The sequence below is a fragment of the Dromiciops gliroides genome, chromosome 3 (genome assembly GCF_019393635.1).
Source record: "Dromiciops gliroides isolate mDroGli1 chromosome 3, mDroGli1.pri, whole genome shotgun sequence".
NCBI classification, from domain to species: Eukaryota; Metazoa; Chordata; class Mammalia; order Microbiotheria; family Microbiotheriidae; genus Dromiciops; species Dromiciops gliroides.
Window position 1 is genome coordinate 320,817,967 of NC_057863.1, and position 17,922 is coordinate 320,835,888.

Sequence of the window (17,922 nt, forward strand, 5' to 3'; positions counted from 1 at the left end):
CAAGTTCTCCCTTTGCTAGGACGGACACAGCAAATATTCCCCACACAGACTTTGCCCTCCTTTTGGCCCAGGGTTTAGTCTGTATGACCTGCCCCTCCCGGCCGGCTCACGCCCGGCTCCCAGACACGTGATTCTTGGTGGGCGGGGCGAGAGGGAACCTGAACAGGTGAGTGCGAACCTCCGGCCAGAGCCCTTCAGTTTTCCTGGCAGGCTCCTAGCTCTCCCGACTCCTGCCCGTATCTTTCCTCTGCTCTCCCACTGGGCGGGAGTAGGCTGCCAGCGCCCGGCTGATGCTATGATTGAGCTCTCCCAGCTCAGTCGACAGTCCGAAGAGGCAGAGCCTCTGAACGGGACGGTTCCGCAAGCTATCTGTCTCCAGGTGGAGGACCCCGAGCCAGCCCAGGTAGGAAGAAGAGCGTTGCGTCTCCCTCGCCTGGCGAGGTTATCTGAAGTTCCTGAGTATGGAGGTGGCAGACTTAAGTATAGACCTCCTATAAAGTACTTTTAAAAATTACCCTAGCTAAATTGACCCAAAACAAATGAATATAGAATATGTTGCTTATTCGAATAGTGCCATTGGAAACCCCAAGGAAGAAATGTTGAGCTCTTTGGGCAGGGACCACGTCTAGGATGTCCCACAACTTCCAGATCAAATTGACGAGGGAAGTGGCTTCTTGGCTGGTCTCCCTAGGTGGATAGCGGTAGATTAGGTTTTATGGACCGGGACTCTAGGTTTCGGGGCCCTTTTCTTCCTCAATCTTGTGGTTAAATTGTCGTGTTCTGTGTAGTGTCCTGGAGCTTTTTTTTTTTTTTTTAAGTAATAAACATTTTTATTTATAGTTTGGGGTTCCAATTTTTATCCTTCCTTCCCTCTGTCCCCTCCCCCTTCCCTGAGGCGGTAAGCAGTCAGATATAGGTTATACATGTACGATTATGTAAAACATTACCATATTAGTCATAAGAAAACTTGAATAAAAGAAAAAAATAAAAGAAAGTGGAAAATAGCATGCTTCACTCTGTGTTCCATCAATATCAGTTCTTTCTTTGGAGGTGGATAGTATGTTTCATCGATAGTCCTTTGGTATCGTCTTGGATCATTGTATTGTTCAGAATAATTAAGCCTTTTACAATTCTTCATTAAACAATATTGCTGTCTCTCCTGGAACATTTTTAATGTTTCCTCAAAGTTGTTGAATAAGTGTCTATTTGGAAACACAGTGATGCCACAGGGCTGATTTGATATACTTTAAATACTCCTTGGCTATAACTGTCTACAGTTACTAAAACAAATGCTGGTTTCCTTTTATTTGTAATTCTGTTAGAACTGCAAAATAATTTTAAAATGTGTATTTGAAACTATGGGTGCCAGACAATAGCCATTTTTAGTATAATTGTTTATAACAGTATCAATAAACTATGGAGTTTTTCTTTTTGGGATTGCTTGAAAATGACATTTTCATTTCTATGGTGAGTAAATATTAGATGGAATAGATAATAAGTCATCATCTTTTACACTGAAAACCAGCAAGAAACAACCCAATAACTCCAAGCAAGAGGGAAGTCAGAGGGTTGAATTGGCTTAAAGGAAAATGTGGGCTAAGGGTTGATTCTGTTTCTATTCTATCTATCCACTTTCACTCCCACCCCAGATTTTAGTCTGCAAACTTTTATTAAGGATTTACTGCAGGCCAGTCAACACTTTGTATGCTCAGACCAGCCCACATCTCCCCCATACAGTCCCCCAGGAGGAGAGAGGGAGAGAAGATGAGATGGGAGAATGGCAGTTATGAAGGATATTGGTCTACACTTTTCACCTGCTTAGAAGAATTGTTGATTTTCATCAGGACTTGTCTTTCTCCTATTCCCTTAGCAACATATACTTGGTATCCTGGTACTTTATTTCCAGGTACACATAATTCTGTTAAAAGGTTTGTGTGAGAACAAACTGGCTTCTCTCTTGGATTTGAAATAATGGGAATTCAGAGAATGTCCTAGCTTTTACTACGTATGGCCACAGGTATGCACTTGGTGTATCAGTAATCTAAGCCAGTGCCTGGGACTGGGACTCTGTATCTTAGAAGAAAAAACCCCAAAATATTGTCTGGAACTTCAGTCTAATGCTTATGATGTGTATATGTCAAATACTATATAAACTTGTGTTTTTTCTCTGGTTTTCTGTCTCATGGGGTGTGTGTGTGTGTGTGTGTGTGTTTGTGTAGAGGGGTTCCAGAGATATGAGTTTTATTCTTGGAATAAAAAAGAAGCTATAAATCACTTAAAATTCAAATAGCTCTTTAGCCTACATGCACTTATTGAGTGCCTATATTTGACCTTGGGCAAGCCACTTAACTTCTTTGTATCTATTTATGCCCCATTTTAAAAATTAGGAATAATATTTATTATGATTATTATAGAAATTATTTGTATATAAGGTTGGACTAAGTACCTCCAATGCCCCTTCCAACTCTAAAATTCCGTGATACCTGTATACAAGTGCAGCTGAGAGATCTGGAATCTGATTTTAAAAAAAAAAGGTGATAGCCATTAGAATTCCTGTGATTGGAAGGTCACATTAGGAAAGGAAAGAAAAGCTTCCTGTCCCTTTCCTTACCTGATTCTAGGACAAAGATTCTTAATTTAGGGTCTATAGCTCCGAAAGACATCCATGGGTAGATTTCATGGGGTTCAGGAACTAATTTTTCAATATTTTGATAGCTGCATTTCAATATACAGTAATAGATTTCCTTTGTAATCCTGTATGCTTTATTTTATGCATTGAAAAGCATTATTCTAAGAAGGAATTCATAAACTTCACCAGACATAAGAAAGGTTAAGAATGGCCTGGTGTGATTGAAAGAGAAAACCAAGACTGAAAGCTACTCTGGCTATGATCAATCAATAAAGCAATCAATAAACATTTATTAAGTGCCAAATATGTGCCAGGCACACCTTCTCAGCTGGTATTTTGAAATGCTGTCACTTCAAGGATGATAACAATGTAAATAATAATAATGTACTTTTTTGGAGGGGGGGGGCAGGGCAATGAGGGTTAAGTGACTTGCCCCAAGGTTACACAGCTAGTGTCAAGTATCTGAGGCTGGGTTTGAACTCAGGTCCTCCTGAATCCAGGGCTAGTGCTTTATCTACTGCACCACCTAGCTACCCCTAAAAATGTACTTTTAAGGAAGTTCCTTTTTCCATTTTCTTTTTTAAAACAAATTTATTGATATCTTTTTTACATCGCCAGAATTTCATCCAATATCCTTTCTCCCCACCCCCTCAGAGAACCATCTCATGTAGCATATTTTTTTTAAAGAAAAAGGGAAATAGAGGAAGAAAAAGTCAGCAAAGCTGATACGGTTTTTTAGAAGTCTAAAAATATATGGAATTATATTTTTATGTTTTTAAACCAGCGGACCTCCTATTTCTGCAAAGGAATGGGGTGGGAATGTCTTCTGGGACCACACTTGTTTTTTGTAATTTCACAATGTCACTTCTGTCTTATGGCCATTTTTTCTGTTTACATTGTTGTAGTCACTGTGTTTATTATTGGTTTTACTTACTTCACTCTGTGTCAGATCACGTAAATCTTTCCATGTTTCTCTGTATCTATCCTGTTGTTCCTAACAACAAAGTTATATTCCATTACATTTATATGCCACTATTTTGTTTAGCTATTCCCCAATCGATGGGCATCTACTTTGTTTCCAATTCTTCACTACCACAAAAAGCACTATTATAAGTATTTTGGTATATTAGGGACTTTCTTTTTATTGATAACTTCCTAGGAGCATAAACCTAGTAGTGGAATCTTTGGGTTAAAAGGTATGGACATTTTAGTCACTTAATGTCCCTGTTTCCAAATTGCTTTCCAAAGTGGTTGTGCTGACTCACAACTCTACCAGCAATGTACTAGTTTGCCTAACTTCACCTTTAAACTATTTTATCCTGTGATTTTATCCTACTGATTCTCAAACCTCTTTAGTTTTTCCTCACCATCATCAGAACTCATCTCACTTAAAAATGCCACAATCCTTGCCTCTCTTTTGCCACAGTAGCAGGCCTTAAAGATGGAGAGGTAGAAAATGAGATCAGGGCTGAGGGCCTTAGAAAGTGGAGAAGCCAGAATCACTACTACCTGTTTGCTGTGGCCACTGGGAGGTAGGTGCTATTATTAATCCCATTTTACAGATGAGGAGACCGATACTAGTCAGATTTGAACTCAAGCCTTACTGAAACTAAGTCCAGCATGATTTGAGTCCCATTAGTCACAGGCACTGGTATTATGACCAGGAAAGACTTGACATTATTTGAGAAAACTCAGAACTGGATGATATACTAATCTTACTTTTTGTTATTACTCACTCCTATTGTAATTTCACTAGAGGAAGAAATGTCCAAGAATGCATCTAATCTAAATTTCTTGTTGAAATAGGGATGGGTCAGTTTAAAAGGGACTCCTCATCTCAAAATATATACTCTCATAATTTAGTAATAATAATAACAATGAACATTTATATAACACCTCCTATGTGTCAGGCACTGTGTGCTAAGCACTTTACAATTATTTCATTTGATTCTCACAACACTTCTGGGAGCTAGGTGCTATTATTATACCTTTTTTATAGATGAGGAAACAGAGGCAAACAAAGGTTAAGTAACTTGCCCAGGGTCACACAAATAGTGTCTGAAGTCAAAATTTGAACTCAGGTCTCCCTGATTCCACAGCCCCACCATATTAGTATATTAAGTCATATACCAACATGTTCATTTTTTTCTAGGTCACTGAAAAGAGGTGATCATCTCTACTTCTTTGTTCTGGACTGTCACACAGAGATCAATAAAAAAGAAGTTTAAGTATTGTTATTTAATGGGGGGAGGGGCCTTTAAAGAAGCAAAGCATATCATACTGTTTGCCATCCCAAACAGCAATTCTCTGTACCTTCAGCTAGGCATGAGAGCTAATGTTTTTGCTCCCATTCTGTGTCCATTGCTTATCTGTCTTATATGGTCTTTCAGGTTGTTTTTGTTACAAGGGCCATCCCTTTTAGGGAACACTATTTAAGAAATACCTGCCTTAAGGGAATCTGAAATGTAATTTCCTTTTTCTAGCCAACCCTCTGAGCTTTCTCCATAACAAGTATGACTTTTAGAACATGAGACTGATTTCTATTTTCTTTTTGTACATACATGGACTTTTATTTCCAAGTAAGTAAGTTCATAAAAATACTTACCTTAGGATGTTATACGGTCACTCCTCTGACATTGGCATGGTGCAGAGTATTTTGGGAACTCTTTGGACATGCTATTAATGATAACCCTGTCCAAGTATTTGAAGGCCTGTCTTGTAAGAGAGGGGTCAGACTTGTTCTGTCTGTCCCCACATGGATGAACCAGGAGTGACAGGTGAAAATTGCAAAGTAGTAAATTGGAATTTAATGTCTATAAGAACTTCCAAACAATTAGAGCAGTTTAAAAATGCAAGTGGTTTTCCCCAGGAAACAGTGGGTTTCTCCTTCATGGGAGTCTTTAGGCAGAGGCTGGACAAACCCTTATCAGAGGGGCATCCCCTTTCAGCAGAGTTTCCTTGGGTCGGACTGCATGGTTGCTGAAGCCATGCAAATCCAGAATTCTCTGATTCCATTCCAAAAGCCTGTGATATGTCTTTTGAAATAACCTCAGTGGTGAGAAATCTTCATCCTTTGAGGGTGGATTTGATGTTTTCCAAGTGACCAAAAAGCACACAGAGAGCTAGTAAATCAAATGGTTGATTTCCCTAAGAAACGCAGCTTTGGGTGAAGAATAGAATACGATTAAGAAGTAATGAGTCTGACTGGTCTCATGGAATGTTCAAACTGCTGCTTCTTCTTTTGGTGGGGCAATGAGGGTTAAGTGACTTGCCCAAGGTCACACAGCTAGTAAGTGTCAAGTGTCTGAGGTCTGATTTGAACTCAGGTCCTCCTGAATGCAGGGCTCGTGCTTTATGCACTGTGCCACCTAGTTGCCCCTCAAACTGCTTCTTAAGGCCACTCCAAAAGAGGAATTTCCCAACAAAGTTTTGGAGCAATGGTAGAATAACTGGAGTGAATAATCTTATAACTTTCTAAAACCATGGATCATAGATTTAGATTTGGATAATTCCTCAAAGATCTTCTACTCCAATCCACTGTCATATTCAGTCTCTTTTATGCATCAGTCCCTTCTGTATTGCTTGCAAATATAGTCAAGTTTCCTCTGTTAAAAACAAAACAAAACAGGGCAGCTAGGTGGTGCAGTGGATACAGTACCGGCCTTGGATTCAGGAGGACCTGAGTTCAAATTCATCCTCAGACACTTGACACTTACTAGCTGTGTGACCCTGGGCAAGTCATTTAACCCTCATTGCCCTGTAAAAACAAAACAAAATAAAACAAAAAACCTTGCCATCTACTCCACAACAATTGATGTCTCTTTTCTCTCACTGTTAAACTCTTATAAATCACCTTAACTCATGGCTTACATTTAGTTCCTCAAACACTTGGCAAAAAGGTAAATTTTGACTTGATGTCAGGAAAATATTTTAATGTTGAGAGCAATCTAAAAATGGAAGGGGTTTCCTAAGGAAATAGTGGCTTTTCCTTCACTGACAATCTTCAAGCAACCTGGCTTCAGACCATACCATGCTATTGATATGGTTTTGTCAGTTGATTGTTATTCAGTTGTTTTTGAGTCCTGTGTCATGACCTTATTTGGGTTTGTTTGTTTTTTTTTGTGTGTGTGTGTGTGAGAGAGAGAGAGAGAGAGAGAGAGAGGCAATTGGGGTTAAGTGACTTGCCCAGGGTCACACAGCTAGTAAGTGTCATGTGTCTGAGGCTAGATTTGAACTCTGGTCCTCCTGAATCCAGGGCTGGTCCTCTATCCACTGCGCCACTTAGCTGCCCCTTATTTGGGGTTTTCTTAGCAAACATACCGGAATAGTTTTCCATTTCCTTGTGCAGCTCATTTTACAGATGAGGAAACAGAGGCAAATTGGGTTAAGTGACACACAGCTAATAAATGTCTGAGACCAGATTTGAACTGAGGATGATGAGTCTTCCTGACTCTAGGCCCAGGTGCTCTATCCATTGTGGCACCTGCTGCTGATAAAATCTGGTGGTCTTTTCTCAGCTCTTGTCTTCCTTGAACTTTCTACAGTTTTTGGTCTTATCATCTGCTCCCTTTTCCCCCTTACTTTTTTTTTTTCCTGTTGCATTGTTGTTCTAGTTTTCCCATCTGTCTGACAATTCCTTTTCAGTCTCCTTTTTTTTTTTTTTTTTGAATTATTACCTAGCTCCTATTCCACAGCTCTATTCTGGCCTCTTTTCTCTCCGATGGGTATCTTTCTACAATGGATCTGATAGCTCTTAATTTCTTTCTCTTTCCCTGTTTCTATCTTTCCCTCTCTCTCTCCCTCCTGCTCTTTCCCTCTCTCTGCTCCTCTCTGCCCCCTCTCTGCCCCTTTCTCCATACACACACACACACACACACACACACACACACACACACACACACACGCGCACACACACACACACACACACACACACACATATACACACCTGTGTGTATCCCTGATCTCTTTTCTGAATCCATTTTACATTTGCACATTCCTCCTAGAGATTTTTCCATCTCAATGTCCTATTGATACTTTAAATTCAACATGTCTAAAACTCAATTCAGCTTCTCTGTCAAGCCATTCATTTTCCAATTTTCCTCACCCCATTGAAGACACCATCAACTCTTTTCTTGTTCATCCATATTCTTGTTTATTTGTTTTTGTTTTTGTAGGGCAATGAGGGTTAAATGACTTGCCCAGGGTCACACAGCTAGTAAGTGTCACGTGTCTGATGCTGGATTTGAACTTGGGTCCTCCTGAATCCAGGGCCGGTGCTTTATCTACTATGCCACCTAGCTGCCCCCATCCATATTCTTAATGTTAGTAATTGTTTCCTTTTTTCTACCCTTTCAACACCAGATCAATATCCACTTAGATGCAAGATCCTATTCATTTTGTCACATCTCTAGCATTAATTTCCTCCCTATCTATACCATACTAGTCTTAGCCTTATCTCTCATCTTGACCAAATAGAAATGGACTGTTAAATTGTATATAACGATCACTACAGTCACATATTGACTTAGAAAACCACAAATTAGCATTGTATTATATATTTTTTTATTTTGTTACATGTTACTTGAGGCTGCCCTGGGGAGTGTTGAAGGCCACATGTTTACCATCTCTGATCTGCTGTTTCATAGCTTACTAATTGGTCTTCCTGCCACTGACTTGACTGCCCTTCTTCAATTCCTTCTCCATGTGACTGCCTGAATCACATTCTGGGTGAGCATTTCTTAGTTTCTGGCTCATTCCCCCTGCTCAGAAAGCTACCTTCTGTGCTTTCTTTTTTGCTTCTAGGATAAAATACACCCTTCAGCCAAGCATTTATAGTTTTTTTGTTTTGTTTTGTTTTGTTTAGTTTGTGGGGCAATGGGGGTTAAGTGACTTGCCCAAGGTCACACAGCTAGTAAGTGTCAAGTGTCTGAGGCTAGATTTGAACTCAGTTACTCCTGTACCCAGGGCCAGTGCTTGATCCACTGTGCCACCTAGCTGCCCCCCTAGCCAAGCATTTAAAGCCATAGAAGCTACTCCTTTAAACCTGGAATGTACTCTATCCTCATCTGACTTCAAAATTCCTCTCTGTTTGGGGCAGCTAGGTGGCGCAGTAGATGGAGCACCGGCCCTGGAGTCAGGAGGACCTGAGTTCAAATCTGGCCTCAGACACTTAACACTTACTAGCTGTGTGACCCTGGTCAAGTCACTTAACCCCAATTGCCTCACACACACAAAAAAATTCCTCTCTGTTCAAAGCCCACTTTAGCCCCAACTTCTCTTGTGACACCTTCTCTCATCTTACACATCCCCCAAAGCTACACTTTCTACTAGCTGAAAACTGTCCTAATCTATCCTTTGTCTCTCTAAAGTTCCAGTTGCTCCCTATTACCCCAGGATCACATATTAACCTTTGGCATTTAAAGTTTTTTCAGTCTGGCCCCTTCTGCCTTTCCTGTCTTCTGACACAATTCCCTTTCACACATTCTGTGATCCAGTTATTTGTTGTTCTTCACCTGTGATAATCCATTTCCCAACCCTGTGCTCTTGCTGTCTCCAGTGCCTAGAAGACTCTCCTTCCTCTCTTCACTTTCTTAGCTTCCATAACTTCCTTCAGGACTCAGCTCAAATACAGCCCTCTGCAGTAGTAGATGTCCCTTGATCCACTTTGCTGCTAGCACCTTCCTCCTGAGATTACCTTCCATGTACTTTCTGTCTCTCTCTGTCTCTCTCTTATATGTTGCATGGACATAGTTATTTATGTGTTGTTTCTCCTATTAGAATATTAGCTCCTTGAGGGCATAGGTTGAGTTTTTGCCTTTCTTTGTATCCCTGGTACTTAGCACTATGTCTGGCACATGGTCATCTCTTAATTAATTTGTTGAGCTGCTCTGCCTCACTCAAATCCAATTTACAAGCCAGTCAAGACATCAAATTCATGATGTCATTGGTTCTCTTCAAGAGCAAAGGGTAAACAATAAGTTTTGCTCTTCATGGATCCATTTGATGTTTTCTTGACAAAAATATTGGAGTGGTTTACCATTTCTATCTCCAGTTCATCTTAAAGATGAGGAAACTGAGGCAAACAGGATTGAGTGACTTGCTCAGAGTCACACAGCTAATAAGCGTCTGAGGTCAGATTTGAACTCAGGTCCTCCTGACTCCAGGGCCAACATTTTATCCACTGTACCACTTAGCTGTCCCTCTTATTGAATGCTGTTGATTAATTAGTTTTACTTATCCCAGGCCCTGTTGACTGATCTTGTAGAGTTTCAGATCTTTGAGGGCAGGGATGGTTTTATCTTTACCTAACAATGCTTTATATATAAGAAGTGCTTAATAAATGTAGTTGCATTGGAAAAATGCAAAAGAGGAAATTGTGGTGCAAAACAATTAAGGATTATACAACTAATAAACAGCAGAAGCAAGATTTAATCTCAGATCCTCTGAAATAAAACCCTCTGTTCTGCATGCATTTTTATATGAAAATTCTGATGTTTTTGTTTTTTAAAAATCATCATAGGGAGCAGCTAGGTGGCACAGTGGATAAAGTACTGGCTCTGGAGTCAGGAGGACCTGAGTTCAAATTCAGCCTTAGACACTTGACACTTATAAGCTGCGTGACCCTGGGCAAGTCACTTAACCCTCATTGCCCTGAAGAAAAAAGAGAGAGAGGGGGAGGGAAAATCATCATATAATGTCATACCCCATATAAATGTCAGAAATTGTAAGTTTTATAGATAGAAAAATGGATAGAGTATTTATTAAGTGCTCAGTCTGTGCCAGCTACTGTGGTATGTTCTGGGATATAGCTACAAGCAAACAGGATAATTTCCACCCTCAGAGGATTTACATTCCAAGGGAAAAAGACAATGTATAAAGGGAACTGGAAAGGGGAGGGTCTATGGGAGGTAGGAGGGAACCTGAGAAGGGCCAAAGTGGATAGGAAGGAGGTAGAGAAGTCCTGAGAAAGTCAAGCCAAGAGTGATGTGACCAAAGCTAGGGCCCCTCGTGAAATGGTGATCTGGACTAGGGAGAGGTTTCTCCAGGTTTCAGAAGGTGGTCAGGAAGGCGGTAAAGAAGTTTGGGAGAGTGAGTCAAGCCAGGAGATAGATAACTCTGTGTACTAGGGACAAGAAATGAAGGGGCTACTCAATTGAAACTTGGAAAGATTGATGTGGAAATGAAGACATTTCCCTGCGTGTCAGGAAATTCTTTCTCTCTTGCTTAATGTCTGTTGCTGATGGGTTAAACAGAACAGGATAGTTTGAGCCAAAAGAGGATCCTACTTTCCTATTCAGCCTTTGTTGGACTATCCTGGGCATTCTGAGACCTGACTCCAACCAAAGGCTAGTGTGGAGAACTTGGAGGTCATTCAGAGGACAGCCAGATACCATGATGATTAAACATGACTCACCCAGTGACAGGGTGCATACCCAGTGTATACAAATTTGTAGAAGGAAATACTTTGAAAACATGTGAGTTTGGTGAAGGATTTCTTGTTTCCAATACCTCCAGTCCAATAAAATGAAATACCATCTTGTGGCTACTTCATTGGCTTAGAATGCAAGGTAAGAGAAAAAAGGTCAAGATGGAAAGGGAAGGAGGAAGTGGCATTTCTCTTCTGGATGCTCTAGGACTGTGCAATCCTCAGTGTGGACAGAGAAGTTAAGTGGCTTAAAGGGGATTATAAATAATAGCAACAGTCTTATTTAGTGAAGTGAAAGCTCAAAGATTTCATAATAAACTTTCCTAGATTTGAAAATATCATGAAGTGAAAGCTATTTATCAGCTCTTCGCTGTTACAACTGAGGACGAGATACAAAGAAATGAATTCGATCATTGTCACAAGGGATTTAAGTTGAATAGAAAGAAGAGTTTCTGTTGGACAGTGTTATTAAATTCTGGCAAGAGTTACAAAAAGACGAAGCTAGAAGTACCACCTCTAATATACATGTCTATGTGTTTCTAGGCAAGTCATTAGTGTCCTTAGCAATTCTCTAAGACTAATTTAGCCAGGAGTGTAGACAATTTGCTGATATATATTGGTGAAGAACATTTCCACAATGGAAACTCTATAAACTAATAAAATCTGAGGTTTATACCTCTGTTGTTGTTGGGTCCTTTCAGTCATGTCCAATTCTTCATGACTCCATTTGGGTTTTCTTCCCAAAGATACTGGAGTGCTTTGCTGTATTCTTCTCCAGCTCATTTACAGGTGAGGAAACTGAGGTATACAGGGTTAAGTGACTTACCCAGGGTCACACAGCTGAGTGTCTGAGGCCAGGTTTGAACTCAGGAAGACAAGTCTTCCTGATTTCAAGCCCAGTGCTCTATCCACTTTACCACCCAGCTGTTCTATCTCTTGCCTCCTCAAACAAAGAAACAAAGAAACAAACAAAGAAACAAACAAAACCAACAAAGTTTCTAAGAGAAATTATGAATGAATGTCTTTAAAACCAGACAGGACTTTTCTTTAATTAAAAAATACATTTTATTATTAACATTGTTTTATATCATCTAGATTTCTACTTATATCCTTTATTCCTTTCCTCCCTCTTGGGGAACCATGTCTTATAACAAATAATTTTTAAGAAAAAAGAGAAAGAAGAGAAAAAAGTCAGTAAAACCAGGTGACACATCTAAAAATATCTGACTTGATGTGTAATGTTCTAGACCTGGGAACCCCTTATTTATTTCTGGAGGGGAATTGGGAGAGATATGAAAGGGCTTTTCTATTCCTGAGAGAATTAAGGTAAATTATTATTTGGAATAAAAGAAATGAATTATGTAACCTTTCAAGATCTTGGACCTCCCTGCCCCAAGATTTTATGGGTCTATTTTTATTTTAATGACCCCAGGCCTCTCTTATTCAAGGATCAAAAACAATAACATCTTTCCATATCTGACACTTTGACTTCCTGTGTATTTTACAAGAATGTATTATTTGTATTATTTATCTATTATTTGCATCTTCCAAGAATATAAGGGTTCATTTACAAAAATTTCCACTCAGAGAGGCCTCTTCTCTAGCAAATTATCCGGTTTTAGGTAGTATTGATCTAGATGATTATTTCTCTTTTTGAATAATATTTTCCCCAATACATATAAAAACAATTTAAAACATTCATTTTTTAAAATTTTGAGTTCCAAATTATGTTCCTCCCTCTCTTCACCCCTCTCTGAAATGGTAAATAATTTGATATAGGTTATATATGTGCAATAATGCAAAACATATTCCTATATTTGCCACATTGTGAAAGAAAACACAGGGCCCCCCCCCACACACACACAATCCCACAAAAACATAAAGTGAAAAATAGTATGCTTCCATCTGCATTCAGACGGCCCTTTCTCTGGAGTTGGATAGCATTTTTCATCATGAGTCCTTTGGAATTATCTTGGATCATTGTATTGCTAAGACTTACTAAAATATTCACAGTTGATCAATATTGATGTTACTATGTATCTTGTTCTCCTGGTTCTGCTCACTTCATTCTGCATCAGTTCACATAAGTCCAGGTTTCTCCTGAAACCATTCTCTTTGTCATTTCTTATAGCACAATATCATTCCATTACAATCATATACCACAACTTGTTCAGTCATTCTCCAATTGATACATATCTCCTTGATTTCCAATTCTTTGTCACCACAAAAAGAGTTTCTTTAAATATTTTTATACAAGTAGGTTCTTTTCCCTTTTTTTGATCTCTGGGATATAGACCTAGTAGTGGTATTGCTGGATCAAAGGGTACTCACACTTTTATAGCTCTTTGGGCATAGTTCCAGATTTGTCTTCAGAAAGGATGGGTCAATTCATAACTATACCAATAGGGCAATAGAGTCCCAATTTCCCTCCATCTCCAATACTTATCATTTTCCTATTCTGTCATATTAACTGATCTGATGGGTATGAGGTGGTACCTCAGAGTTGTTTTAATTTGCATTTCTCTAATCAATAGTGACTTAGAGCATTTCTTCACATGACTATAGATAGCTTTGATTTCTTCATCTTAAAATGCTTGTTCATATCCTTTGACCCTTTATCAAATGGGGAATGACTTGCATTCTTTTATTTGAGAAATAAGCCTTTATCAGAGATACTTAATGTAAAAAAAATTTCCCCAGCATTCTGCTTTCCTTCTAATCTTGGTTGATTGGTTTTGTTTGTACAAAAACTTTTAGATTTAATAAATCAAAATTATCCATTTTACATCTTGTAATGCTCTCTATCTCTTGTTTAGTTACAAATTCTTTCCTTATTCATAGATGTGACAGAGAAATATTCATGGTCCTTTAACTTGCTTATGGTATCACTCTTTATGTTTAAATCTTGTGCCCATTTTCACCTTATCTTGGTATACAGTGTAAGATTTTGGTCTATACTCAGTTTCTGCCATGCCGTTTTCCAGTTTTCCCAGCAGTGTTTGTCAAATAGTGAGTTCTTGTCTCAAGAGTTTGGCTCTTAGGCTTTATCAAACACTAAGCTACTATGGTCATTTACTACTGTATATTGTATACCTAATTTATTCCACTGATCCATACTTTATTTCTTTAGAACACGATTTCTATGATAGGACCTCTATGCAGTCCTGGACAGTAGAGGCATAACACTTTTCTGTAAGCTCCAGGAAGTATTCTTAGCACAGAAGAGGTGACCTGTATCCATTCCACCCCAGTACCATGCTTCAGCATTCTTATTCCTCATGAAACTTCAGGCTGCACTTTGTGACTAAAGGCCAAGATGAGGTAAATGCAGCAGATGGATAGTTTCTTATAGAGCAACTTTAGGGGCTTTTGGATGGCCCTGATACTCTGTTGAAGAGTCAAGAAATATTAAATGTCTACTATATGGGGTAAGCATTAGGAGAAAGTGAGGCAAGGATACAAAGAAGTATATAGCTTAAGTCTTTACCTTCAAGGAGGTTGTGGACATCTAGTTGTTCTTTGGGATCCTGAATTCAGAAGGGATGCTCTCTTAGGACAGAGTGGTTAAAGATGTGTCCTTAAGATGGTGGAATTTGAGCTGAGCCTTGAAGTTTAGATAGAATTTGGATACTCAAGGGAAATGGTTCAAGTCTAAAGTAGCTGCTGCCCTCCAACATTTTCCTTATTGATTATAGTCAATGGCAGAACCATAACTAGCAACGTTGGTGCCCAAGGCAAGAAATGCTAAATGTGTCCTCAAACCAACTGGTAAAGGTGGTGGTGGAAACACATCCTGATATTTCTGTGATGGGCAAGATTGAAGTTCCCAAGTTATCAGCAGGTTAAATTAGGGAGCTCACTCAGTATACTTAACGTCCTCTTAATATTTCATTGCCCTTGCCCAGGTTAGCTTGCCCTAGTTATGATTCTGGCTGCAGGGATGACTTCTTTCTCTAGGATCAAGAGCCTGAGACATGGTGGTAATCTTAGTATTACCATGAAGCTTATGGCTCTTGGGAATCTTTATCAGAAATAAGTTTGCTCTGCTGGATGTATATTCTATGTATGGACATTTTCTGTTAAGTAAGTGTAAACCATGGGAAGATCTACTGAATATTTTTGCAGATGAGTACATTTTTGGAACACTCGTAAAAGTCTACTTTGCTACCTTGTTCGATGCTAGCTGATCATGCCCTTCTATCTTCTAGGCTAGACGACAAAACCCCTGGAAATTCTGTAATGAACCTGTGAAGGGGAAATGTAAACTGTGGATGGCAATTGTTTCTGTCTTCATAAGCCTCATTCTAGTAATTTTGATAGGCATATTTATCCATGAAGGTAAGAATTTTTAAAAAGATAATTTGATTCATATCTATATTCATATATATATACATACACTATTATACATGCATATATGTATAGTGTATGTGTGTGTGTGTGTGTGTGTGTGTGTGTGTGTGTGTATGTATGATCTTGCTTATCTAGGTTGGGTTGTCCTATTTCTTTTCAGTGGCCTAGAAGTGGAGTACATGACTACATAATATGGATATGGAAGTGGTTTGGAAATAAGGGATTTACCAAATTTATAAATATAAGAGCTATTTCCCAATTGATAAATGGTTAAATGATATGAACAGGCATTTTACAGAAGAAATCAAAGCTTTCAATGGTCATATAAATGCTCTAAATCACTAATAACTAGAGAAATATAAATTAAAATAACTTTGAAGTACTACCTCACATCCATCAAATTGGCTAATAAGACAGAAAAGGGAAATGACAAATGTTAGAGGGCATGTGGAAAAATAGGGACACTAATGCACTGTTGGAGTTATGAACTGGTCCAATCATTTGTCCTGCCTCCTTCAGAGGGTAGTTGAGAGGATAAGATTATATAAGAGGTGAAAACACTTTGAAAATGACAAAGCTAAAAAAATCAAAAGAATTAAAAAATATGAAGGAAGGGGGTGTGATGAATAAATGCATATCAGGACACCAGTTTAATATCAATGTGGAAAGGAATAAAGACATTTTGTGGGGAGTAACAAAAACATTGGTTTTTTTTCCTTAGGAACATAGTAGCTGTTTTCAAATATTCAAAGGGTCCTCATGAGGAAAAAGGATTGAATTTGTTATGTTTAACCCTAGAGGTTAGAACTAGAGCAATGAACAAAAATTGCAGAAAGGCAAAGTTTGGCTTGATTTCAGGAAAAACCTCCCAACAATTGAAGCTGTTTCAAAGTAGAATGGGATGTACCTAGTAGATGGACTTCCTCTCATAGGAGATCTTCAAACAGAAGCCAGGTGACCACTGCTTAGTCATGTTATTGGGATGTGGGTTGGAGTAGATGGTTTCTGAGCTCTATTTCAACTAAAAAAAGGTATAATTTCCTAAGAATCACTTATCTTCCCTAGGAATCATGATCCATTGATCCATTAATCAATAAGCATTTTTAAAACTATGTACAGGTACTGTGCTAAGTCCTGGGAGTGCAAAGAAAAAGGAGAAACAGTCTCTGCACTTAAGGAGCCTGATTTCTTATGGGAGAGTCTGTGCGCACATATAGTTAAACAAGATCCATGTAGTTAGGGGTGCACTGAGCCAGCTCTTGAGAATTTTCAGTGCATTCATTTACACCTCAAACATCATAGCTACAAATCAGGGCTTGATTTATTGTTTTGTTGCTTGTCTAACCTAAAAAGTGATGGAGAAAATGTTAATGATGCTGATTAAACTTAAAAGTCTAACATGTACACACACACACACACACACACACACACACACACACATTCATACATTTTTGAGAGCAGGTTGTCAAACACTGAATAATACATGCCTGCATATATACTTTGTATATTAGAGGGGAAGGCATTAGTAGTTTGGGGAACTAGAAAAGGTCTTCTGTAGAAGATGGCCTTTGAGCTGAGTCTTAAAGGAAGGCAGGGAATTCAAAGAGGCTGGAGGTGAGGAAGGGGAGCCTTCCAGGTATGAGAGAGAGAGTGTCTGTGCAATGACATGGAGGACAGAGGAAGAGCTCTGTGTCTGAAAAATGGAAAGTAGGCTAGTATGACTGGACCCAAGAGGTGAGGTGGAGGTGAGTAATGTAGGTGTTCCAAAATTCCTAGTGTAGTTTTAAGCAATTAAAGTTTGAAGTTAAAACTGTACCAAAGGGCAGAAAGGTGGCACAGTGGAGAAGGCACCAGCCTTGGATTCAGTAGGACCTGAGTTCAAACCCAGCCTCAGACACTTACTAGCTGTGTGTGTGACCCTGGGCAAGTCACTTAACCCACATTGCCCTGCAAAACAAAACAAAACAAAACAAAAAACCCAAAACTGTATCAGGTTTTTTTGGAATATCTTATGTAAGAAGACTGGAAAGATAGGGAGGAGGCAGTTGTGAAAAGCCTTAAATGTCAAACAGAATGGTTTATTTTTGATCCTAGAGGTAATAGGCAGCCATTGGAGTTTATTGAATGGGGAAATGATAGAAATTATATGGTCAAATTTGTGTTTTAGGAAAATTTCTTTGGAGCATGTAGAGGATAGATTGGAGTAGGAAGAGATGTGAGGCCCTTGCCTTCTGCCATATACTCTTAAAAAGCATGAGAAAATATGGTGTCTAGAGAGTCTCACTGGCCTCTTGAAAACCTGTTTATTTTTTTGCCTTTTTAAAAAAATCATAAAAGTATTTTATTATTTTCCAGCTGCATGTAAAGATAGTTTTCAATATTTGTTTTCATAAGATTTTTAGTTCCAAATTTTTTCTCCTTGCCTCCCTTCTCACCCACCTCCTCAAAACAGAGAGCAATCTGATATGTTATATATGTACAATCACATTAAATACAGTTCTGCATTAGTCATGTTGTG

The 17,922-nt window shown here is 38.8% G+C and overlaps 1 protein-coding gene across 1 annotated transcript in view; it reads left to right on the forward strand.

The window, feature by feature from the left end:
- The first annotated feature begins 295 nt into the window (after window positions 1-295).
- The window catches only part of C3H3orf52 (chromosome 3 C3orf52 homolog), a 44,727-nt gene continuing 27,100 nt past the window's right edge, over window positions 296-17,922 (forward strand). Inside the window, exons 1-2 of the mRNA XM_043993489.1 lie at window positions 296-403; window positions 15,263-15,392. Of these exons, the coding sequence (XP_043849424.1) occupies window positions 296-403; window positions 15,263-15,392 (238 nt within the window). The remainder of the gene's footprint in view (window positions 404-15,262; window positions 15,393-17,922) is intronic.